This window comes from Choloepus didactylus, chromosome 23, assembly GCF_015220235.1.
Source record: "Choloepus didactylus isolate mChoDid1 chromosome 23, mChoDid1.pri, whole genome shotgun sequence".
Classification (NCBI taxonomy): domain Eukaryota; kingdom Metazoa; phylum Chordata; class Mammalia; order Pilosa; family Megalonychidae; genus Choloepus; species Choloepus didactylus.
Window position 1 is genome coordinate 1,483,804 of NC_051329.1, and position 25,984 is coordinate 1,509,787.

At 44.9% G+C, this 25,984-nt stretch overlaps 1 protein-coding gene across 6 annotated transcripts in view; it reads right to left on the reverse strand.

Moving 5' to 3' along the window:
- Positions 1–900: 900 nt before the first annotated feature.
- LOC119519150 (splicing factor SWAP) overlaps positions 901–25,984 on the reverse strand; it is a 101,765-nt gene continuing 76,681 nt past the window's right edge. For 3 of the 6 annotated variants that reach the window (XM_037816617.1, XM_037816621.1, XM_037816620.1), the window contains exons 14-19: positions 20,246–20,511; positions 15,498–15,653; positions 14,066–14,191; positions 2,399–2,563; positions 1,714–1,786; positions 901–1,266 (exon numbers count right to left, since the gene is read on the reverse strand). In XM_037816617.1, coding sequence (XP_037672545.1) covers positions 1,201–1,266; positions 1,714–1,786; positions 2,399–2,563; positions 14,066–14,191; positions 15,498–15,653; positions 20,246–20,511 — 852 coding nt within the window. In that variant the 3' untranslated portion in view covers positions 901–1,200. The remainder of the gene's footprint in view (positions 1,267–1,713; positions 1,787–2,398; positions 2,564–14,065; positions 14,192–15,497; positions 15,654–20,245; positions 20,512–25,984) is intronic. The other 3 variants (XM_037816619.1, XM_037816622.1, XM_037816618.1) reach the window with 2 other exon arrangements.

Consider the following 25,984-nt stretch of genomic DNA (forward strand, 5'->3'; position numbering starts at 1 on the left):
AAGTGAGCTCGGGGGGATTCTATTTTAAAAGAAGGAAAACAAATGGTAAATTTCAGTTTCTGATTTTGGTGCCTTGACAGAGTTAAGATGAAACATGATGCTGTTATAGAAGGGATTTAAGTTAGATACACAGAAGAACTTTCCTATTACGAGGATGAAAACACTGCTCTGAACTTTGAATCAGGGATAAGTCAGCAAGCCTTCATTTTGGCGTTTCAAATAAAATGGAAGGGTAGAGAGCCAGCATCTTCTGTGCTGACCTGGCGCAGCCTGGTACTGCAAAGTGACCATTCCTGTGGCCTGGAATCCTGAGCAATACAACAAACAGACTTCCCACATGGCTGGAACCTGCAGGGATCAGAGAGCATCTCAAGGACAATTTCAATACCAGGCAAGTGACCAGGGGGCTGAGCTGGACACAGCTCAAGTGAATAAAGAGACTTTTTACTACAGGACACCTGTGGCTCTTGAGGAATGTTATTAGTTGAGACTTTCTGAATACAAAAGAAAGAAAACCACCTGGAATGGCTCAATCAGAAAGGGAATGCTTTCAGCCGACAGACCAGGGAGAAGGCTGGCTGACTTCAGGCACAGCTGGATCCAGGTGCTCCTGGGTGCCCTCGAGTGCCTGCTGCTCTCCAAATGCTCTCTCTGGGGGCTGTGAAGATGGCTGTGAGTGGCTTATTTCCCAAGCTCTGCCTCGCCAGTGCCCTGCAAGCCTGAGTGGCCAGGAGTGGGACATGCCACAGCCTGGAGACGGGGACGGACAGGATGCGGGTCAAGCGGCTGCTCTTCGGAAGGTGGTGAATCCCACGCAGCCAAGCGCCAGCGTCAGAGGGCAGGCGGCCAGATGGGAGCATCAAAGTCACAAGCCAGACAAGGAAGAGACTGCCCCCAGACTGCTAGCTAAAAAAGGTGTTTTCCTCCCATTTTATTTGATAATACACTTTCACTGAAACATGATATTATTTACAAATATACAGGTAAGAGACTGCTGGTCAAAAATCTTAAACCGAAAATGTCATCAAAAATTAATTTACAAAAACCACCAAGTGTCCAAGGGAGTCCCAGGATGGAAAATCTGGACAGTATTCTGCAATGGATCTGTACAGGAACAAGCTTTTCAGCACTTCTGATTTCTGGGATCTCAGACACACACCCCACTGCGACCAGAAGGGGGATACCATCCTCGAGGGTGACTCAGGAGGCACTGCTCTGCAGGTTTTTGGAGGCGGCGAGCATCGCTCTGACTTTGGCCATCAGATCCTGTGCACAACGGGACAGAGAGAGCCTGGTAAGCTTTCCACAAAGACATGGTAGCCGGACAACCCAAGCAGCAGAGCAGTTTCTTTCTTACATCAAACAAAAGACCACTTGGCGAGGTGCCTCTTTTGTTTAAAGAATGGCAGGGATTCACTGAGGCTGAAGTCGCTCCTCTAAGTTGTTACGAAACTGCCAGTGCTGTGACCCCGCAAAGGCTGGCAGGAGGACAGGCCCGGCTCCAGGCCCCAGGCCTACTCCGCAGAAATGAGGCCACCTGGGTACGGCAGTTTGGGGGCCAGACTCCCACCCCTGTCAGTGCTCTTTGGGCCATACCCCATGCCAGTGCCGACGAGAGAGGACGCTGGAAGTCAGTGGAAGGGAAAGCCCACCTGGCAGATGAGGGCCCTCTGGAAAACGCAGAATGGGGACGGGAGAGCCTACTGATTTTACCTGAGTTATTTTGCTTTGCACAGAAGAAACAATAGCTGAAGAGATCTGACCGTCTTTTTCCTGAGAAACTCCCCTAATGGAAAGAGAGATGTTAGAGCTTTAACACACTGTTAAAGTTGAGTGAGATATTTGAAGTGGCTTGGCCCAGGGCCGGTGGACTTGACTGCAGGGCACCAGCTTGGCCTGGTCTGCAGTGACCGGCTCCGAGAGCACGGCTGCATCCCCACCAGATACCATTTCCCAGCTGACTTCACCTTTCAGGGGGCACTGCTGCAAACCCAAGGAGTGGGCAATTAGCCAAGCAATTGCAACTACTGCACTTCCTGGGGGCCGAGCAGCCAGCCTCTCCAACACGTGCAATGGCTGAACCCAGGACAACCTCACAGCTGACGGACTTGCAGGCAGGAGGAAACCCGAGGTGGCTCCTTCGTGGGCCTCTCCACTGGCCACCTCGGGACTTCCTCTGCCCAAGGAAAGGTGAGGGTGGGGTGGGCCAAGGCAAAAGGAAGGATTTGGGCTCCCAGCAACCAAGGGCCTGCATCCCAGCAATTCCGGTTTGCCCATTCTCGGCTCTGTGCTCGAGAACCTCCTTCCCTGCCGCAGGCCAACCCCCAGCACCAGTGGAAAAGGACTGACACACAGACGCGGGCACAGCACCCCAAAAAGTGGGCGAAGGGGCCGCTACCTGGAGCGCTCCTGGCTGGAGCCCCGGCTCTCGGCGGGAGAGACGCTGGCTGAGTGGCCCGAGTGCCGGTGTGCGGGCGGCTTGCTGGGGGACGCCGACTGGGAGCGGGCCTTGGACTTGGTCCGTGACCTTGACCGCCTTTTCTTCTTCTTCTCATGGGGACTTCTGAAAGGAAAACATTTTCATGAGAAAAACTTGAGTGTGATTTGGAGACAAAGCACAGAGCATTAATGAGTAAATTTGGGGTCTGAAGTATTTTTCAGATAAATGTTTTTCAATGGACAAATAAGTGATTTAACCTCTCTATGTGCATTAATTTCTTTTTAAAGTTATATCTAATTTTTTAAACTAGCAATTGATGGATTTAGCAAAATAATTGATAGGCTTAACAACAATCATCTGGAAATAAAATGAGAACAGATTTCTCTGTGGAAGGAAGCTTTTGTCCCTGTTTACAGTTCATTTAAGCACCTTAAATAAAATGCGTACAGTACTTAAAATAGCACTTTATCTGCATTGAAAATACATAAGATGACCAACCAAAGGCAGCGATTATACTGCTGTGCCGGTTTGGTTATATTATGTCCCCCAAGAAAAAGCCATGATCTTTTAATCCAATCGTGTGGGATATTTGGATTAAGTTGTTTCCATGGAGATGTGGCCTCACCCATTTAGGGTGGGTCTTGATTTAGTCACTGGAGTCCTACAGAAGAGCTCACAAACAGAAGGATCTCAGAGCAGCTAAGAGATATTTTGGAGACGGCCATTGAAAGCAGACTTTTGCTAGCCCAGAATTTGCCTGGGAAAAACTAAGAGAACATGCCCAGTAGCCAAGAGAGGAACGTCCTGGAAGAAAGTAATTCTGACACCAGAACCCTGGAGCAGATGCCAGCCACGTGCCTTCCCAGCCGAAAGAGGTTTCCCAGACACCAAGGGAGCTCTTCAGTGAAGGGAGCCTAGTCCTTCACACACACTGAGTGGCCTTAAGACTCCATGGACTTAAGACTGTAAATCTGTAACCAAATGTTCTCGTTTACTAGGCTGCCAGAATGCGAAACACCAGGATGGATGGGCTTTTATAAAAGGGGGTTTATTTGGTTACACACTTACAGTCTTAAGGCCATAAAGCGTCCAAGGTAACACATCAGCAATCGGGTACCTTCACCGGAAGATGGCCAATGGTGTCCGGAAAACCTCTGTTAGCTGGGAAGGCACGTGGCTGGCGTCTGCTCCAAAGTTCTGGTTTCAAAATGGCTTTCTCCCAGGATGTTCCTCTCTAGGCTGCAGTTCCTCAAAAATGTCACTCTTAGTTGCACTTGAGGTATTTGCACTTGGGGTATTTGTCCTCTCTCAGCTTCTCCAGAGCAAGAGTCTGCTTTCAATGGCCGTCTTCAAACTGTCTCTCATCTGCAGCTCCTGGGCTTTCTTCAAAGTGTCCCTCTTGGCTGTAGCTCCTCATCAAAATGTCGCTCACAGCTGCACTGAGTTCCCTCTTCCTATCAGCTCATTTATATGGTTCCACTGATCAAGGCCCAGCCTGAATTGGTGGGGCCACGCCTCCATGGAAATATCTCATTAGTTATCACCTACAGTTGGGTGGGGTGCATTTCCATGCAAATCTAATCAGCAGCAAGACTGCATCAAAGAATATGGCTTTTTCTGGGGGACATAATACATTTTTCTGGGGGACATAATACATTCAAACCAGCACACCAAATAATCCCCCTTTATAAAAGCCAATCCATTTCTGGTATTTTGCATAATGGCAGCATTAGCAAACCGGAATAACTGCCCTTTCATTTATGCTGACTTAACAAGTTTCCCAAAAGAAAATGGAAGATTACTAAAATCAGGTATTACATACAGGAAAGTCTGGAGTTTCTCTTGGACTGACTGGTTCTGAGGTTAGGACTGCTGAACAGGCTTCCATTTCCAACGGTTCCCAGGCTCAGAAAAGATACCGTAAACTTGCCACCCCCAAACGGATGCCACACACCCCTGCCCCATGGCGGGCCAGGATCCCCACCCTGTCCCTACCTCTGACTGCGCTGTCCCCAACTCCCTACATATGACACATCACAGATCCTGTTGACTACAGCTCAGAAATGTTTCCCCATTCCATTTTTTTCCTTTCCAGGCCTGAAGACCATCCTTCTCTCTCATCTGGACAACCTGTCCTTGGCTTCCTACATGGATCCCTCCATGTCCACTGGAGCCACCAGGAGCCTCCCCCTGCACCCCCGAGGAACACCCTGAAAACAGCCTGAGCCCAGTGCCCGGCGAGCGCAGGCACTGCAGCAGCCTCTCTGTGCCTCTAGCCCGCTAAGGGCCAAGTGGAGCGGAGACCGGCATGCACTAAGGGTGCTGGTCAGTGGAGAAAACTCCCTTACTAATGGATTTAAGAGCATCTGATAAATACTTAGAATAGCTTTCAGTTTTTCTTCTGGAAGGTTTATGGACCTTGAATTACCCAGAAATGAGTCATCAAAAGCCAAACTTTATCTAAAAAAAATAACCAAGCTGCTGTTTTGAAAGGAAAATGTAAAATCTGTGTTTGTTCTTCCACTTTGAGTTGATGAGGATTTACCAACATGCAGAGTGAGTGCCAGCAGAGACCTGCAGGCAGAAGGGTAAGGAATGGCTGTGTGCGTGTGGAAGCCATTGCTGAAACCACTCACAGCCCACGGGGCAGACCAGCCAACCCGCGCCCCACGGGCACAGCGCCTGGGAGTCAGAACCGCCTGCCCCTCGTGACTCTGAGGGCGGGAAACCCAGAGAGGGTAGTTTGGGAGCTGCATCATAGAAATCGGACCCCAACCTCCGCAGCACACTGAAAATCATTTCTCTGGCTCCAGAAAGCACTCCATTGACCGAAAAGACATCTGCAATGTGGGCCGGAGCCACATGGCTCCCTGGGAGATGACGAAGGTAATGCACAAGCTTGGCCTGCATCCCCGAGAGGACAAGCCCAGCGGAGAGGGCGCTGATGGCCCAAGCGGGGAACAGACTGCCCAGGGCCCCCCCCTCCACCCCTTGACTGTGGGGGCTGCTGCCCGTGTGCCCAGAGATGAGGGCCAAGTACCCCAGAACAGAGCCCCGGTGCTGCTGGGAGAGGTGGCCTGCCCGACACCCAGTGCCCCACCTGACTGCTCAGTGCAGCAGTCCCGTCCTGTCCGAGCTCTCAGGAAGCAGCCACCCCGCTCCCCAGAGACTGCCCTGGTGGCAGGGGCCTTGCGCCCAGAGTGTGCGGGTCTGAGTGCATCAGGCTCCAGCAAGGGGGGGAGGCTTCTCAACATGCAGGGGCCAGGCATTTGCTAGGCCTGGCTTTATACTTTAGTTAAACAGCAGCAAGTCCTCTCAGCTTGACCTTCCCCAAATCTGACCATCTTCAGCGCCAGAGCCCAAGTCCAAACACCACTTCCCCAGAACATGGCAGTGCCCCCAGCCTCCCTCAGTGCAGCCATCACTGTACTGACAACAGCCAATCAGACTCTGCCTCTTCCCCTTTTAGCATGGAATACACTGGCAACACGGGCCTCCAGCCTCCCCGCATGCTGGTACCCCAGCCTCCAGGGGTCCCGTTCCCTGTCAAGTCCCAGCACCAACTGGTGCCCTTTCCTCCTGAGCGTCTAGGGCTGCCTCCAGCAGGTGCAAACCCAGGGTCCCCTCCAAACCACTGCATGTTCACTGCCTGCAGCACGTGAGCCCAGGAGCAGACAGCACAGTACCATGGGGCTGGGGGCCCGAGGCCTGCTCTCTCAGCATGTCTGACTGGCTGCTGGGGCCTGGTCCTTCCGTCCAGCCCCGCTACTGTCCTCCATGGGGTGAGTTATTACGGTGGGACCAGTAAAGCAACTGATGCATCAACAAGGCCAAGCATGTGGCTTTCCAGTTCTGGCTCATTAAAGACGAGCAGAGGCTTGCCAGAGTTAAGTTCCGCTGCCAGGAAGTGGGATCACTGGAGAGGCGGGCCACACACAGGCCGTCAGCCCCGGCCGAGAGGGCCTGCCGACGCGCTGACGTGCACGAAGAGTGTCTAACAAATGGCGCTGCCTCTCTTCTCCTCAGCAGGAGATACACAGCCGCAGAAGCTGGGTACGGGAAGGCGATTTTCTAAACTGCAAAGTTCTGTGCAATGTTCATGCCTATTAACACATACTAGGATGTCAGAGGAGGCAGCAAATAAAAAAACCAAAATATTTAGTAGTATGCTCCATCAGGCCATAAAAATCCACGCACAAAATTGGCTAAATTTATGTGGCTGCCTAAACAAATGAATTAAAGGTGGGCAACCAATGCTTAACTGTATACCAGGTACAATTTTACTACACTTAATCCAATAGGACAAAATTTTCTAAGTATAGGCTTCAAGGATTGATTTAGTCATTCACTACTTAAAAACTGAGGTAGACTTTATATAAAGTAAAAGACGAAGATCTTAAGTACTGTTTGGTGAATTTTGACAAGTGCATACACCACCAAACCCATACCCCAATCACATTACTGAATATTCCATCATTCCAGAAAGTTTCATCCATACTGCTTTTAATGAATCCGTGCACTCTTCTTTTTATTAATGATATGAGCCCTGTTTTGGAGAAATGCACTGCAAATATTTTCTCCCAGACAGGGGCCTGCCTATCTCTTTTCTTAACGTGCCTTTCGAGAAGATTTTAATTTGTCACCCCAAGGTCTTGTTTTCTTCAACAAGTTTTATGATTCCAGTTTTTAGGTTTAGGGCTACGATTTGCCTTAAGTGACCTTTTGTGCAGGTGTTCACCTCCCCTTTCTTCTGTTCTGATATGCGGTTGTTCAAGCAAGTTGTACTGAAGAGACCTTCCCCAGTGAATTGCTCTGGCACCTGCGTTAAAACTTGCCTGGTAAGCGACTTTATCGCAGCCCACTGCCCTGCGAGCATCCTCTCAGCAATGCCACACTGGCTCGGCACTGCTGCTTTCTACTGAGTCTTGAAATCACGTTGTGTAAGTCCTCTTTCCCAAGGTTGTCTAGCTAATCCACATCCTTGGCATTCCCATTTAAGTTTTAGAACCAGCTTGCCAATTTCTACAAAAAGACCACGAGAATTCTGATTGGGACTGCACTGGATCTATACATCAATTTGGGGAGAAGAGACATCTGAAAAATACTGACTCTTCCAATCCATGAATAAGAATATCTTAGGATATTATGTAATTATGTAAAAAGACAGTTTTACTTTCCAATCTTTATGCCTTTATTTCTTTTTCTTGTCTTTTTGCTTGGCTATGAATTTCATTACAGAGCAGCCATCCTTGCCTTGTTCCTGATGTCAGGGGAAAGCGCACAGTTTTTCCCCAATAAGTGTGACGCTAGCTGTAGGTTTCTCAAAGACACCCTTTATGAGATGGAGGAAGTTTCCTTCCATTGCTAGTTTGCCAAGAGGTTTTTCTTTCTTATTGCTATGAATACATGATCAATTTTGGCAAATGCCTTTTCTGCATCTATTGAGATGATCATGGTTTTTTTCATCTATTCTGTTAATGTGGTGAATTACACTGATTTTGGAAAGTTGAACCAACCTTGCTTTTCTGGGATACAACCCACTTGTTGGTGATGTATTATCCTTTTAATAAATCGCTGGGTTCAATCTGCTAATATTTTGTTAAGGATTTTTGCATCTATGTTCTTGAGAACACAGATGATGGTTTGGAGCTGTGTGTATCCCAGAAAAACATCTTAAACTTAATCCGTTCCTGTGGGTGTGACAAAAGGACCTTTTGATCAGGTTACTTCAGTTAAGGTGTGGCCCACCTCACTTAGGATGGGTCTTAATCCTATTACTAGAGTCCTTTATAACTGAAATGATATTCAGAGACAGAAAGCCACAGGAAGCAAGAAGGTGGAACCCGGTGGAAGCTGGAAGAGAAGGGAGAGGCCAGAAGAGGCCGCCCTGAGCACCGCCACGTGGCACGCCAGGGACCAAAGGCCGCCGGCAGCCCAGGACGCCACAGTCTGCAGGGAGAAAGCATCGTCCCGAAGATGCCTTAACTTGGACATTTTCCTGAACTCAAAACTGTGAGCCATTAAATTCCCAAAGTATAAGCTACTCTTTGTATGTTATTTTGCTTGAGCAGCCTAGGAAACTGAAACACACATGTGTGCATGCACACACACACACTCCTTGTCTGCTTTTTGTGTCAAAGTTACGATGGCCTCATAAAACGAGTTCGAAAGTATTCCCTCTATTTTCTTGAAAGAGCATCTATAAAACTGGTATTCTTTCTTTCTTGAATATTTTCTGGTGGAGCCATTTGGGTCTGGAATTTTGTGGAATGATTTTAAATTATAAACTCAATTTCTTTAACAGATAATGGGGCTATTCAGATTTTCTACCTTTTCTGGTGTCAGTTTGGTTGTTTCAAGGAATTCATCTATTTCATATAAGTTGTCAAATTGACTGGTATAAGATTTATTTCCTTTCCTTTTAAAGTCTGTAGGGTCTTTCATTTTTGAGCATTCTACCTAGAGATTTACTAATTCTTAAAATGTTTGAAGAACTAACTTTTGTTTTCGTTGATTTCCTCTGTTGGTCTGTTTCCTATTTTGTTGATTTCTGACCTTTATTGTTTTGGGTTTCTACTTACTTTGGGTTTAATCTGTTCCTCTTTTTCTAACCTCTTAAGATGAAATATTATCACTGTTTTCAGGCCTTTCTTCTTTTCTAATATAAACATTTAAAAGCTATCAGTTTCCTTCTAAGAGCTTTTTTTGATTCATCCTACAAATTTTGGTGTTGCCTTATCATTATTATCCATATATACTTATATTTATTTTCCATTTTCCCTTGTGATTTCTTTTTTTGAGCTATGAGTAATTTAAAATGTGTTGTCTGACTTTCAAATATTTGGAGATTTTTCATAGTATCTTTTTTGTTATGGAGTTTTGAAACTTACTGATTTAATGGCCCAGCATATGATTTATCTTGGTGAATGTTCCATGTGCACTTGAGAAGAAATATGTCTTCATTTGTTGATTGTAGTGTCAGTTAGGTTAGGCTAAACTAATTAATTAGTGGGGGTATTTAAATTTTTTGTATCCTGCCTGTTCTGTGGTCCACTGGTCTACCTGTCCCTTTAGCTGTGTCAGTTTTTGCTTCAAGTTTCAAAGCCTTTTATTCAGTGCACTCGTTTCTAGAACTGTTATGTCCTCATGATGAATGGACTCTTGGCGTAATGAAATGTCCCTCTTTATCTCTGGTAACACTTCTTTTCTTGAAGTCTATATTGTCTCATGTTAATACAGCCACATCAGCTTTCTTACTGCACTGCGTGGTAAAACTTTTTCCTTCTTTTAAATTTAAATCTGTCTGTGCATTAATATTTAAAGTCTCCTATAAACAGTTTAGTGTTAAGTCTTGTTTTTCATTTTTTTTTTAAGCCAGTTTAAAATCTCTGCCTTTTAACTGGACTGTTTAGCCTATTTACATTTAATGCAATTATTTGTATGGATGGTTTTAAGTCTACAGTTTTCCTATTTGTATTTCTATTTGTCTCAATTATTCCTTCCCCCCACTCTTTTTCTGAATTCTCTTGAATTAATGAAGCATTTTTATGGTCCTATTTTATAGCCTCTGTTGGCTTTCTGGTGACAGCTCTCTCTTTTTTAGTGGTTGCTCTAGGGAATTGTGATATGCATTCTTAAATTATCCAAGTCTACCATGAATTAATAACATTTCACGTATAATATAAGAACCTTACTCTATTAGTATACTCCCAACTTACTCATCCATCAAATATTTATGGATGTGTCAACTTCAGTGCTAAGCATGAGGAATTCAGAGGCAAAAAATGCACCTGAAATGGATTGGTTTTTATAAAAGATGGTTTATTTGGTTACACAGTTACAGTCTTAAGGCCATAAGGTGTCCAAGGTAACACATCAACAATCGGGTACCTTCACTGGAAGATGGCCAATGGTGTCCAGAAAACCTCTGTTAGCTGGGAAGGCACGTGGCCGGCGTCTGCTCCAAGTTCTGGTTTCAAAATGGCTTTCTCCCAGGATGTTCCTCTCTAGGCTTCAGCTCCTCAAAAATGTCACTCTCAGTTGCTCTTGGGGCATTTGTCCTCTCCTAGCTTCTCCAGAGCAAAAGTCTGCTTTCAAAGGCCATTTCCAAAATGTCTCTGTAAGCTGAAGCTCCTCTCTCAGTTCCAGAGTGTTCTTCAAAGTGTCCCTCTTGGCTGTAGCTCCTCTTCAAAATGTCACTCTCAGCTACACTGAGTTCCTTCTGTTTGTCAGCTCATTTATATGGCTCCAGTGATTTAATTCAGACCCACCCTAAATGGGTGGGTAACACCTCAATGGAAATTATCCAATCAGAGTCATCACCCACAGCTGGGTGCGGTGCATCTTCATGGAAACTCTCAAAGAATTACAATGTAATCAACACTGACACATCTGCCCACACAAGATTACATCAAAGATAATGGCATTCTGGGGGACACAATACATTCAAACCAGCACACTAAGTGAGAACCCACAGATGCTTAAAGAGAAAACGAGTGGAGTCAGAAGCTGAAAGCAATGCAACCTGGAAGCAAAGGACCAGCAGACGCCAGCCACATGCCTTCCCAGCTGACAGGCGTTCTGGATGCCATCGGTCTTTCTTCAGTGAAGGTATCCTTGTGTTGATGCCTTAGTTTGGACACTTTGTTATGGCCTCAGAACTGTAAATTTGTAACCTAATAAATCCCCTTTATAAAAGCCAATCCATTTCTAGTATATTGCATTTCAGCAGCCTTAGCAAACCAGAACATAGCCTGATCTAGATTTCCAAATACTCAAAAAATGAACCAGCACACCTTGGAGAAACAGCTGATCTTAGGGATGGAGCAGGCAAAGTACAAGGTAAGCCTGGAACATCTTGCTGTGCCAGAAAGCAAGAAGCTTTCAAAGAATGAGGTGCGTCAAAAGAACACAAGGACTGGCTTGAAAAGGCTCCCACTGGCCACATTTGAGATAATGCCACCATCAAACAGAATAATGATGGCAATGAATTACTGCATAACAATGACAACAACAACAAAAAAAGCTACCAATAGACCCAAGAGTCCAAAGTAATGATAAAACAAAGAGGTAGAGAAGGAGAGCTCTTCTTTAGAGAAGACTGACAGGTAACCAACAGAGGAGGAAAAACAGAATTAGAAAAGCACTGTCTGCAATCGCCAGTGTAATAACTGACAGCGGGTGGAGCCACTGAGCAGGAAGCTGCTGGGTGCACAGACGCCCATAGGTCCAATGTGTCACCTCACGGAATACTCATCAGACCAAAAGGGGAAGGTGCCACTAAAAATGTAACTCACTGTCACCCTCAATGGGACTCCTGATGTGATTTCTGTCTCGCCATTACCTATATGGTACTGCTAAAAATATGCAACATGCATCTAACCCTGAGGTCATGATAAGGCAAGTCCAGGCTTACCTTGTACTTTGCTTTCTATGATACAACAGGGCTGGACTCTGAACAATGTTGAAGGAAGAAAAGGAGGAGGGAGAAGGACTGTCTGAGATGAATGCAAACTAGAGACATGATAACTAAATGAATGATAACTTTGATTAGATCCTGGATCCAGAAAAAAAAAAAAAAAAAACAAAGTAAAAAAAAGAAAAGGACATACTTTAGAAAACTGGAGAGAAGTGAATATAGACTTTTGTGTATCTGTGTCTGGAATTTACTTTCAAATATTTCAGAAAAAGCAACGTAGAACTATGCAAAGTTTTAAAAGCTATATATTTAGAGAACGCGCATACACGTGGCCAAATGCCCACACCTGCTGGACTGAGACAAAGGTTACAGGTATAGAGGGTGCTCACGACACTGTTTTGTACCTTTCCTGTCAGCTGAGAGTTCCAGCCATGTCCTGTTTTAATGCAGGGGTTAATTTGACGGCACAGCAAGAACTCTTCAGTTACAAGATCTTTTGCTTCAGAGAATAATTTTTAGACATGCCCTTTACATGTATCAAAGGTGGTGATGAATTTCAAATGTTAAACGATTACTTCTTAAGGAACAGAATCTAAAGTGGATTTCTATTTTTATCACACGATAATGGAATAGTCACAATAGTCACATATGCTTAGTGTGGGGTCACTAAGGCATGGAATACAATTTAGAAAGAGTGCATCCTTACATGAAACCTTAGCTGAAATCTACCACCTTTACAGGTCCTTTGCTGATTTTTCTGTTTAACGAAGAGGCTAGTGGGAATGCAACTTTTTCCTAGGAAGCGTTTCCTGAGATGCATTTCCCGGGTGAGGGAGCCACCTCCGCGGCTGCTGGTCAGCTGCATGTCCCCTGCAGAGCGGGAGAGCTGTTGTCTGAAGGTTCAGCACCCCTGAAAGGACAGAACCTTCCATTCTTGGGAGCATAGGATTAGGGAATTTGGGGCTAAAGATGTGCAATGACTCCCTGCTGGTGTTTCTGAGCACCTCAGTCACCCTGTGACAAAGGCTGTCCACGTGCCAGGGGCCTGTGTCAGTGCCTGTGTGTGTGGGAACAAAAAATGAGGGCACGATCACTGCTCTTCAGAGAGAAGGCACACAGCACTACGTCCTCTGGAGGGGATCCTCCGGGCACAGGGCTGAGACCTAGGGATCCACCGGGAGGGGAGTACATCGCCAGCAAAGGCAGGCGGGGGGAGGGTAGTGCTGTTGGTGGCATGAACAGAAGCCACTGCCCATCACCGTGCTACCTTGGCCTGGGGGTCATGGCAGTCCCCACCATGGCAGAGTGCCCAGAACTTGTTTTCTGAGGTTAGAGCTGGGCCAGTGAAAGTCCCCAGCACTACTGTGAGAGTTTGGTCCACCTGTGGCACCATGGAGGGATGTGTGGGGAACCACAGCTTGCACAGTTGAGACATGGCCCTGGGATATCAGAGACCAAGACTAGACACAATGGCTGGGCTTCTACTGGAGTGAAACTGGAAGCCGGCCTCACACACTGCCTCTCTCAGCCAGGACAGGTATCTGTCAACAGTCATAGGGGCCAGAGACCTGGGTGTGCTCCTTACTGTCCAGAACCCCCAAGGCCCAGGCAGCCTCTCCCGGGAGCCTCGGCGTGGCTGAGAACCACAGGCCACGCAGGCAAGAACAGAAGTTCCACTCCCTTGAGATCAAGGAGTGCTTTAAGACTCAAAATCCTGGGTTTTTCTTTTCGTTTGTCCCTCCACTTCCTTTCTTTTCACCGTCAACCAGCACACAGGGTCAGGGAGCTGTGCGTGTGAACCCAGTAGTGGCAGAGACTTCAGGACTGGTGCTGGTGGGAAAATGTGCTCTCGAGCAAGGCTGCCCAAAGGGGGAGGGCAAAGCAACCACCCGGCGGGTCGACTTCGATCCCAGCAGACACCTGCGAACCGATCGCCAGGAGACACCCTCTCCCCGGCAGAGTCAGCCTGACCCAGCACTGCAGGGCCGATTTGGCTAGCTCTCTCCACTGCAGTGAACACACTAACAGTAAACACTCACAGGAAACACAGTAACAGCAGTAAAAACACTACTGAAGGGCTCTGTACCTGCCAAAGCAACTCTTTTCCCTACAGTCGTCTACAGCCAGGCTTCATACATTTGCACCCCAAGTCTCCACCCTCCCTCTGGCGCAGGAAACCGGGTCTGCGAGCACGCACACTCACGTACCTGGAGCGGGTCCGCTTCCGGCTGGCCCCGGGGCTGTTGCTCCTCCGGTAGGCAGTGGGGACGCTTCTCTCCTCCCGCCGCCTCTCGGGAGAGTGTGCTCTTCTCCGAGGGGACCGGGACCGCGACCTGAAGGGAAGAACGCCAAGCAGTTTAGCGATGGCCCGGGGTCGGGGCGGCTCCCCTTTCTACCGCTGAGGCAGAGATCAGACACCAGGGGAAGGTGCAGGACGCTCAGCAGACACAAGGTTTGTGCAGAGCCCGCCTCACTGCACCGCTGACGCAGAGCTCAGTGGGGCCTCAGAGGCGCACCCAGTCTCCGTTCCCACTCCAAACTCTTCCCGCGCCACGGCTACCCGAGGAGACAGGCTACGGGGCGCTGCTTCACAGCACCCAATTCTGTTACTCAAGGTCTCATTACATGACTTAGGGCCAATTCAGGCCTGCTGTTTCTCTTCCTTTCTCTTGCTTTTCCTCATTTTTATCCCCTAAATTTTTTAGCTCATTCATATTTCTTTCAAAATTAGATAATGAAGTGACTCACTTCTACTTGTTCTGCACACTAGCAATAGGTTTAGTTGGGGGGGAAGAATCGAAAAGGTAATGAAGTTAGAGGATTACCAGGACATTTCTTTTCTTTACACTCATCTTGTGGCTTATTAGCATGAGTAGTCAAGAACTGGCTGTAGGGATACTGGCATGAAGCCTAAAATCTTCAATCCAATTCTGAAGATACCATTCTCATGATAATCTGGGCTAAGTAATTTAAGTTTACAAGGTTTTACGGATATAAAACCATTCATTAATATTTCACTTTTACTTCTCAGGTGCTCCCTAAAAGAGTCTCCCTATTCGCACAACGAGAAAATCCAAAAGAGGCACAAAGACCCGGGAATAATCGGTCCCCGAGCTCCAGCCTGAGACCCTCCCCCTGGGGCTCAAGTCCTTACTGGAGGGCCCTTTAAAAGAGAGGGGTCAGGACTTTAATCTCAGGGTTTTGTTCATTTGGGAATATTACTGTTTTAGGAAGACCTGCAATAAGCAGAAATCTGGAAAAACATTTTTTTCCTTTCAGTCTCCATGACAACCCACTCAAAAACAATATAAGAGCAGTTTGATTTTGTCCTTTAAAAAAATTCTACATCGAATCATTTTAATTACAATGAAAAGCAAAAAATCCAACACATGCTGCTGTTCCAAAGATCAGTTTAGGACCAACTGCATTCCACCTTCCCGTGTCAAAGAGCAAACCCCGAGTCATTCTCGGAAAAATACGACAGCTATGGGATGAACCTGCCCCAGGAAAAACCAGAGCCAGTTTTAGTGTATTCTCTAGCAAACTGCTTTTAACCTCATAAAATTGTTTTTTCCCCCCACCACCCTCCCAGACCTTTCCTAAGATATAAAACAGATTAAGGTGAGGTCAGTTAGACACCTTGACATTTTACCAGGTTTTCCCTCAAAAGAGCTCCAGGAGTCAAATCTTTTCGTGGTCGAGGCTGCCTGATAATTCTCGTGCTCTGCTGCTGCTGCCAGTGCCGAGCTGCGCTGACAAGGCTCCGTGCTCAGGGTCCCTGTGGAGGCTGTGGGTCTGTGATACGGAGGCACACACTTCACATTCAGAATAAAACGGGCTGCTCGGGGTTAACTAAATCCTGACAAAGCTCTGTACTTAAATCAAAGCTGTCCTACTTTATGGAAAGCTTAAATGTCGAACTCTACCCAAAAACTCAGTCCTTAGGAAAATAAATTAGTTTGTAATGCCCGCAAATTCGTAACTCTGAAATACAATGCCATTCTGCAGTGGCTATTAGTATTATATTTCTTTAAAGTGAAGTGGCTATTATTAGATTTTAAATTATCTGGGGAAAAAAGCCCATCTCAGAATTGGGTCAGTAAACAAAACCAGATAAGTCTTTAAGGTTTATTTTAACTAGAGAAACTTTAATGCTTTTTATCCTGTTGTTTAGGCTTTTAATACTGCTGCCACACCGTGTCTAAGACACAGGACTCCAGTGTGTAAGAAAATCGTCTCTGCAATATGACAGAGGGCTTTCTAAAGATGACAGAATAGTTTCAACTAAAATTTCTCAAGCACAATGATATTTTTTTTCCTCCCAAATAATCATAATGGTTTGTTTTCAAATAAAGGCATAAGACTTTTTTTAACAATAAATTTCTAGAGATTTTATCTAAGTGACAGTGATCATATTGAGAAATCACTTCTTTTCCCCAGTATTTCACCACTGCCTCTAACCTCTTCCTCCACCTGCGTCACCATCCACAGGTCTGTAAGGAATGGAGCAAGCTGAATGGATGACCTGGCAGCAAGGGTCGGGGGACACCGGCTCTAAGCACTGAGACACTCCCGAGTTTAAACCGCGGGTCAGATTTTACCCACAAATTCTTAAACGACTGGTGCCTGTTGCAGCTCTCCCTCTCCTATACTATTACACACAGACACACACCCTGCTGGTTTCATCTGACCTTTGGTTATTATTTATTTCACAAAATATAAAACAACTGTCTTCACGTTAGCATTTTAAACATTGCTAAGTAGGAAACTTAATGTTTCATATCTCCTCCTTTAGGCAGCATGAGTAGGAGACAAACTTCATTACTTTTATTGGTTTGCTATGCTGTTTATCACAGGAAAAGGAGGACAGTAACAAACCACAAATTTCAAACTAAAATATGATCCCAATTTTGCTTGCTTAAATATTTCATGGATGTTAAATCTAACTGTTAAAAAGGTCATATTAATCCCCAAACCAACTACCCCTTTCACCCCGAGGTTAAAGTTCTTAGGGAGCTAATTCCTAAAGGGACATATCTTTATCATATAGGTCCTCTAGACTTGAAATTATGAAATTCAAGTATCTACACAAAACCTCTCCCAAAGAGTGAGGTTGCCTATGAAGAAGATAGATTTAGACACCTCTTAAACATTGACTAATCAATCAATCTGACACAAAACGTAATCTTACCACAAAGTTTTACAAATAAATTCAATTTGAAACTTTAATCTTAAAAATTCAGTTTAGAAATATCTAAACTACTAAAAATGAATTTTAATTTTAGGTGGTAATTAAACTGCATAAAAACTTCTTAAAACAACATTCCAAATACAAATGAAAATAGAAAACCCAAGAGAAAAAAATCTTATACTTTAAAGTTAATGTTGATTTAAAAGACACTAATACTACCTTGTCATAATCACTATGCTTTATGAGATGCTATATATTTTCCAAAAGATTTTTCTATGAGTAATTCGTCCATGGGGATCTATAGTTAATTACAATTTAGTGTCTATAGTGAACTAATGGGATTCAAACTGTACATAATTATATATAAAAATGAAAGCTCATTATGCTGTTAAAGGGCTTTCTGAATCTTAACTTTCTATGTTTTATATAGGATTTTATTAATTCAATATATAAAAGGAAGTATATTTTAATTGTAGTACCCTACCACAATTAGAACTATTAGAAAATGCAGCATTTTACTTTGAGCTGGCAGCAGTCATTTTAAAACAATCAATCAAGTTGTCTCAGGCCCAAGAAACAAGTCTGATACGTCCTATGTAGACAGTATGCCTGTAATGAGTTATTCTATCTGAAAAGACAGATAGAGAAAAAATTATCACACTGTCATTAGCAACTTAGCTATTTTGGTTAAAATTCAGTTATTTTTTATACTTCGACAACTCATAGTACTGAGGATACCAACCCATCCCATTTTAGAGCAGGTGCACTTCAAATCCAGTGCCAGAAGAGCTTGAATTGAGAAACTAGACCTTCAACCAGTAGTATACTACTCCCAAATGAAACACAAACTTGCCATTCCCATAAACAAAAGCTGAGGCAGAATTCTGCAAGCAAAGGTTAAAATAAGAAACAACAAACTTCTTTCTGTCCTCAGAATTCAGACACCATAGGAAAACTGGCCTTTCAGTTATGTCTCTTACCTGGGACCCTTTAAATCCACCTCAGATCACTGAGCCCAAGAATAGGGCTTTGTTATCAACGAGAACAGTCACTGCATATTGACTTTCCAGGCAACACTTCATTGGTGACCAAATAAATACTCTGAATTATTTTTATTTTGTAATCAAGTTGCACTTTGCCTTGATACACTATCTAAACAACTATAAAATCAAACACCAAAGTTTTAACTTATTTAGTGAACTTGGTTGATTTAACTAAAATCAATATTTTTAATATTGTGTGGCCTGGGCCAGTGATGTAAAAAAAAGTTTTGAGAGTTATGAAAATACTCAACTCTGTTCACACAGTAGAATATTTTAACTCCGTCAAGTTAAGGTAAAACTGGTAATCTACTATCATAGTAAAAATCATATGCAGAAAAATCTTAATTTATATTTTTTCTTTTAAATGAAAGATATAAAACTAAGAAGTAAGGTTTTATTTTTGCACTTATCAGCGCTGAGTATATAAAAATAATATAAAATATTATACATTTTAATGTAAAACACGTAAACCTGAAATCTATTCTAAAAGAAAAAAAATTTTTAAAAAGTAAAAATAAAATATGTAAAATAATTTACTCTAGTACAGATAGTCAATAAAAAGCACATAAAGCCTAGAAACTTAGTTTTTCAAGTATTAGATGACCACTTTCAGTTCTGAATAAAACAACCTGGGGGTAAGTTTATGACTATTACATCATCATTTTCTTAAAGTCAAAGAGATGAAATATATATATATATATATATTTGTTTTTAAGTATCAGAATCTACTCCTATTTATTGAACACTCAACATTAAACTACTTCCTCATACTGAAGAAATGATGAGTAGCCTTTACAGTTACCATTTCCCGGGACTGGGGAACTTATAAACTATACTTCCTTTTTGTGAGCCCTGCAAGAAAGGCCCAGTGGGAGAATTTTTCTGGATACAGTGTGCCTCAGATGGTTTGGTTAGGTCTATGTTATTTATTTCCAGCTATACAATATCCTAAGAAACCTTTTCAAATAAGAACGTTTTTAAGTCTGGATATTTACATACAATTGCTGGGAGCTTTGGAAAATGGCAAACATGCCAGTAAAGATACTCATTTTATTTAAAAAAAAGTTGGTTATTTTATTTTTTTGCGTGTCTAAGGGTAGAGGAGCCGAGTGGGAAGTGACAGAACTGTGAAAAGACTAGCAAAAATGTAGATAGCTGAAGATCGTATTTATTTCTCACCGAAGCAAATCCAATTTCACTGCAGACAGGTAAGTGTAAATACCTGTCAAACCTGTAAAATTTGGTCTGGGTGAAAATAAGGAAAGCATTTTGTTTTTAGGACATATTCAGAAGGCCAATGTGTACAATTACATTTTTTAAAAACTCAACAAGCATAGGACACCTACATTTTTCCCATGGAAAGGAAAGAACTAACATCAATGATCAACAAAAACTAGATCGTAGGTGTGATGTTAAGAAGATGAGGGAAGTCCCACCAGCATTCCATAACATGTCAAAGGGCAGAATGGCAAGTTCTAAAGGGAGAAATTTGCTTTTCTGAACCCCCTGCAAGGCAGCTCTGTCCAACTGTAACTTCTGTGACCCCAAAGGCTCCCACATCTACTTTTTCTGTCACCAGAAGAGCTCACTGCTCCTGGAGAGGAGGCTTCCAACTGCACAGACCCCCGTGGGAGGCCCAGAGCATAAGTCCCTGAAAAGCACAGATGTGCACCAACAGCCTCCCTCTTGACATGCACGGGTGTAGCATGTGCAGGAGAAAATGAACACAGACAAAGTGGGGGAGATTTCTTTTGTTTTGAAATTTACAAATGCAAAAGAAATCAGGATGGAAAAGTTCAATCATACCAACAAAACACAGACCCAACACACCACCCTGCAAACTTTCCAAACATTCAGCAAATGTGGTAAGTCGGCTTCCAGGACTTGTTAAAGCTGAAATAAATACATAGTTTTCAGCTTAGTAGCAGGTGATGAACTGTAGAAAGTTAAGTATAAAACAAAAAGGGATTTTTGAAAGCTCTGATTTGGATTTGCAGGCTACATGTCTAAGAACACATCTAGAAGTGCCAGATGAACGAGAGAGGTGTGTGTTTTCAGCTCTGCCCAGCTCTGTGAGATCTGGCGAGCAAGTGCCCAGGCTCCCCCGATGCGTGGGGGCGAGGGCTGGGGGCTGTGAGGCCACGCACACCCACCTGGACCGCCGCACCGTGCGGTAGGCGCTGGGCAGGGAGTGCTTGGCTTTGGAGTGGGGCCTGGACCTGGGCTTGGAGCACGAGTGGTACTTGGGAGACCGGGACCTGGTTCGGGACCTCTTCTTGTGCTTCTTCTTTTTCTTTTCTTTTTCTTCTTCCCTGGGTGTGTCCTTGCTCTTGCTTGAAGACCTTTCGGGAGGTTTAACTTCCAAAGTAGGCAGAGGTTTGGCTCCAGTCAGTAGAGGACAGGGCATATTATTGGCTTCCTGTGAACAAAAGCAAATGTGTCTTTATTAATATTGAAAATAAGACATTTTTTGAATGCAGAGGTATAAAATTTCAATTTTGGGTCCCTCATGCCAACAAAGTGCCAATCACCTCTTCTAAAAGACCACACTTCTTTCTAGGGCCATGTAAAAGGCTCTCCCAGCACCTGAGGTGAAAATTAGGACTAGAAAGGCCTTCGCTGCAGGCTCCTCAGATGCTACAAGAATAATACACAACCTGTCTCCACCAAGTCTCCTCCCACCCAGTAGCTCCCTCACTAGTCTGGAGGGCCGCAGAGTTCTAGCTTTAATGCAAGGAGCACAACAGTAGTTAGGATATAAAGTTAGGAAAGATCTACGTTTGCTCCTTTAATAAATAATTCAACTTTCCCTTGAAAAAGAGATCCCCCAGCCATCAACATTAGGCTTTTTATAAATCCCTGTACCACTCTGAAAATAACTTTTAATGGAGGTTGAAACTAAAAGTTTCTCTATGACTAAAAAATACCACCTCTTTATTCCAGTGTATCACACAAAAGACTGCCCAGAGCAGAAAACAGAACCACCTTCTGTTTGTAAAGAACTATTTTACATTCAAGGCTGTTGTTGTCCCCCTCAGCTTTTCCCTTCTTCACTGAGAAAAGTCATTCCTCAATTGGCTGTACATGAACCTTAACTACAGCCCCACTGACCTCCACCCACCTCGGGAAAGACTGAGAAGTCGGCAGTGCGTCACCTGCAGGTGGCTGAGCTGCCTTCTGGGCCGGCCGCAGCAGGGCACTTTCCCCCTGCCCGGAGGGCCCCCTGCCCGCAGCAGGTGAGGCAGCGGTAGATGTGCACCGGGCAGCTGGCTTTCCTCCCGCTCTCCACCCTCTAGGCCAGCTGGACAAGAGGGAGCGACACTCTGTATAAATGATTCTTCCAAAGTGTTCACATTTTGGCTCTGAGAAGAAACAATTCTGTCAGGCTGCGGGGGTCACCACAGGATTCGCTGCTTTATGACCTGACAGCGATTTCTCAGCCTTTCCTCCCACAGCACATCCCCTTTAAATTCCTTCCTTCGCCATGAGAGAGCCCCACGGGAGGGCGTGTGAGAGGCAGGAGGACCGAGGCTCGCTGGTGAAGCCCGGCCTCACTCGGTCGGTTAGCAAACTCAGTAACTGGGAGCCCCGGCAGCAGGGCTCAGGGACTCCCTAGCGTCCCCGCTTGGTGTCTGGCCCCTTCCCTCTGCCCTAACACTGCACGGACACTGCCGGGTTCATGCGGAAGGCTCCGCCTAAACTCACTCCAGGGGAAAGAAACTCCTCTTCCCAAGGGAACCCATCTCATTGTGGGATGGTTTTTTTCCTGTTTTGTTTTGGTCAGAAAGGTCTCTCGTGCTTCAAATTCTGTTAGTGTAACAATATGAATCACTTGAAATTTTAAAATACTTTATTGATAGGACAATTTTGAAACATTTGATAAGAAACCTATTTCTATATCTGAGAACAGCTACTTCCATTCTTATATTAGATAAGATTTGTCTGTTAAGCGTACACACCAAAGTAGATAGTTGAAGTTAAATAATCTAATAAATAAAATGTGGCAAGGCTCCTAACCAGAGGCTGCAGAAAGGGAACCCTGGGTACGTGCTCCACACCACAGAGGCAGGGGCGCACAAAAGCGCAGAGCCCACAGGACGTGTGTCGCTGGCCCAAGCACACCCCCATCGCTCCGTGAGGATTCGGAAGGCACCGGGGTCCTCACAAGGCTCCATGGCAGTCGCTAGTAGACATGCCAACTGTTACCTGTGGCATGGCTCAGATATGCTGGTTAATAGGGAAATCTGCTGCTGTACTGCCAGAAACACCATCTTTTAATGAGTTTTTAAAAATTCAATAACCATGTACTCTAAATTAGGAATATATATCACACAAAAAATGGGACTAAGCTAAGGGATGAGAGACTGTTTGGAATTTAAGTGACGGCACTCTGGAGGCCTCCTGAGGCCTCTAAGCCCAAGAGAAAGGAAGGGAGAGAAATGACGAGAGAACGCTGAAACTAGTTTTCGGAGACCTTCAGCCACCTCCAGTCCCTCCTGAGAACAAGGCCTGGTGTACTTCCCAGGGAAGACAGAAAGAGAAAGCCCGTTTTGAGAAAGGACACATACATCCTGTCCTTAAAGAAGCAGTAGGTTCTGTGATGAGAAGGACAGACAAATGTGACAGCCACTGTCCCCTCTGGAGTGCTCTCCTCACTTGCTCTCCTCCCCAACTAAACCACCTGGCTGTACCAGGTGTGTAACGTGTGACACTAAAGGCGGAAGAGGTGGAAAAACAAGTCCTGATCCAAATGGACATGTAAGCACATTCATTAGCTGGCTTTCCACTTGTGTTTTTACTGTGAAGCCTAATAATTTCATCTTTAAATTTTACTGTTTCTTTCTTTTGCCTTCATACTAATGCCTTTCCCACTGTGATAAAGTTTAGTACTCCACCTTTAAGCAAGGAGATAATCAGAATCGGTGTTTTCAAAACATAACTTGTAATTAAGTCATGGGTTCTATTTTATCCTAATAAATTGACTATCCTTCACCATTAAAGGAAAATTGGCCCAATTCATAACTCTGAACTATGCTCATCTTTGCCAGGCTGACTTAAGATTGTTCCCTGTGTTGACCCTTTCTATTTTTTTCAGCTTGAGAGTACTCTAAAACTATTCATGAACCCAGTATCAGAAACTTGGGACAAAAACACACAGGAATAGAAACAAGACAGGAACAAAGGAGCCCCCGATGAAGGCACATGGGGCTGGCGTGTACCACGAGACAGCGCTCTAGGGCTTCATCTGTGTTGCCACGGCGTTTCCATTACAAGATGGACTTTTCCCCTCACAGACTACCACTTCTGAAACTAAGAAGTCTCACTAAAAGGATACAGGTTTATTACCAGCCTCTCCAAACAACAATGAAGGTATTTCTGATGCACACCCAGAGAGCCGAGGATGGACGTGTATTTGTATAACACTTACAATGACATGAGACATGACATTTTTCAAGAAACTATATGCAGGTTGTTTAGATACCTGTAGTGGATTGCTGCTCCTTCCGCACTACCTGTGCAAATACGACGTCTGTGGGCCACGGCCCTGCTTCCCTCTCAATCCCTGAGCTCTGGATGACACGCCCTCCTTCAGGAGCCCAGCAGACGAATCAGCATCTGCCACCCGCCCTGGCCATTGTGCTCTGGTTGGAGATCAGCATGGGGCCCGAGTCAGGCCAACCAGGGCCGGAATGGGTCAGTGCTAGGACTTCTGCCTGAGCCAGAAGGGAAGGCCCCTCTCTGCCGTGGACCAGGTGCAGCGACAAGGCGCACTGGGGCGGTGGGTGCCAGGATGGAGGGCTTGGGGACAGAGCCGGCCGGAGGACGCAAGGCCGAGGTCACTCCTTAGCACAGCTGTTTTCAGGGCTCATGACTTTTCAGGGTGGAAACCCAGTTAGTTCTTATTTTTGGTTATGCAAGTGTGGGGACTGTGGTGTGGGTTCCTAATATGTACCAAAGCTCTGACTGCTACACCAATCAAGACTTTAAAAACATTAGGAAAAAAACAAAACAAAACTGAATGAATTAATGGCCACCTGGCTAAGTAACCTAGAACTTTCTATAATGGTCAAAATTTCTCTGCCTGTGACATGTGGTAGCTATTAGCCATATGTGGCTACTGAGTACTTGAACCTTAAATTTTACTTAATTCCAACTAACAAATTTAAATAGCTACACGTGGCTAGTGTCCATCACAGCAGACAGCACATATCACAAAAAATAATGACTCTTCAGTGTAATGACTTTCAGCTATTTCTGGCTCACCCAAAAAGATTCTCAGCTGTCCTGCTAGTTTACACTGCATGCATCAACCTGGAAAACTAACTGCACGGCCATCCTGAGGCAGGACCTCTCCTTGTTCCCGTACCTCTGCGTGTGCTGCACCTGCAGCTGCCCTGGCCAAGCGCTCTGAACACAGACGTCAATGAGAAGCTTTCTCAGTTGCTTTGGGAGGGCCTGGTACCAGCTATGTGTACTGATGAGTGCCGAGTAATTCTCCCAAGGAACCCGAGCTGCCTCTTCAGGAAGCAATTTAATATGTCTGCAAAAGTGGTCAAAGCACAAATCATCTTGGGTGGTGGGAGGTAGGCTGGTTTGGGTGTGTTTATGAGAAGAAAAGATGGACTTTTGAAAAAAATATGGTTTCTCCCCACCACTTTGGCGTAGCACTGGAAAGTACTATTAATCAGCCCTTGTATCACACTGAAGGGTTTGGCAACAAATTAGCACAAAAGCTAACAACTACTATTTTTGGCTGTGGCAAAAATGAATTGCTCAAGAGGAGATTAACATACATTTTAAAATAAACTCTTATTTGTGAAGCACACATGAACTATAAAATAGGATAATCACACATAAGACTCAAACACGTACTTCCAACACTAAGACTCCCAAGGCACCCTCTACACCCGCATTTTCAAATCTCTACCAGCTGCACCCCCGAGCACAGGACTCGGGCCACTGCCGCCGCGGCGTCCCTCAGAGGCACCCGCATTTCCCGTCTGCCCCACCTTCCTGCTGAGGAGTGGCCGCAGCCCTGCACACCGGCCGCCCTCCTCCCTTGGGACGATGCCTTCACCCTGGCAGCCCCCCACCATCTGAGCCGACCTTCTCAGCAGAGCCCGTGAGGGCAGGGGTCTTGCGGACCACTGCTCCCAGAGCAGGCCCCGCCCCCTTTACCCCTCCAGGGTCTCTGGCCTGGGAGTGTCCGCCCTCTTCCTGGTCCCCCCCCAGCCCACTCTGTGTCTGTCTCTCCGAGGAGCCGCAGAGCAGTCTGTCCTCTCTCCGTTTACCCATCTACCCCAAATGTATTTTGTGCAGCCTCCGGGGGGTCCTCTGGAAAATTTTCATCTGCAATCTTTAACTCCACAAATAAAATTTTCATGGTCATGGGTTAAGAAAGAGGTTTCCAATTCATCTCCCCGAGTGCCTTGAACATAACAGATGTTCAACAAGCACTGCCGGGTTTTGTTTGTTTCCTTTTCAAACTTTTACTGGACAGGTAAACTTGGACGGCTCATTAAGTTGAAAAGATTATGGGAATAGAAAAAAGGTCACAGAGCCTGCTGCCATGATAAATGACTGCATGAGAGCTCAAAAGGGACTCAGTTCAAGACTTCTGATTTCTCTTCATTTTGAATTAAGAAAACATACACACACAACAAAAATGAGATAGCATATAAAATGGATTAGATCAACTATTTATGTATGCTTTTATATATTTTATGTACTTCTTAAAAACTTAATGCACTGTTAACATCTTTCCATGCCGACACGCACACTTTAAAACACCACCTGAAATTATACCTGAATATGTGCCATCACCTGTCCTGAGGAACAGTCACTGAAACTAAACAGAACGCAGAAATAGACCAAACACAAATGGAAATTTA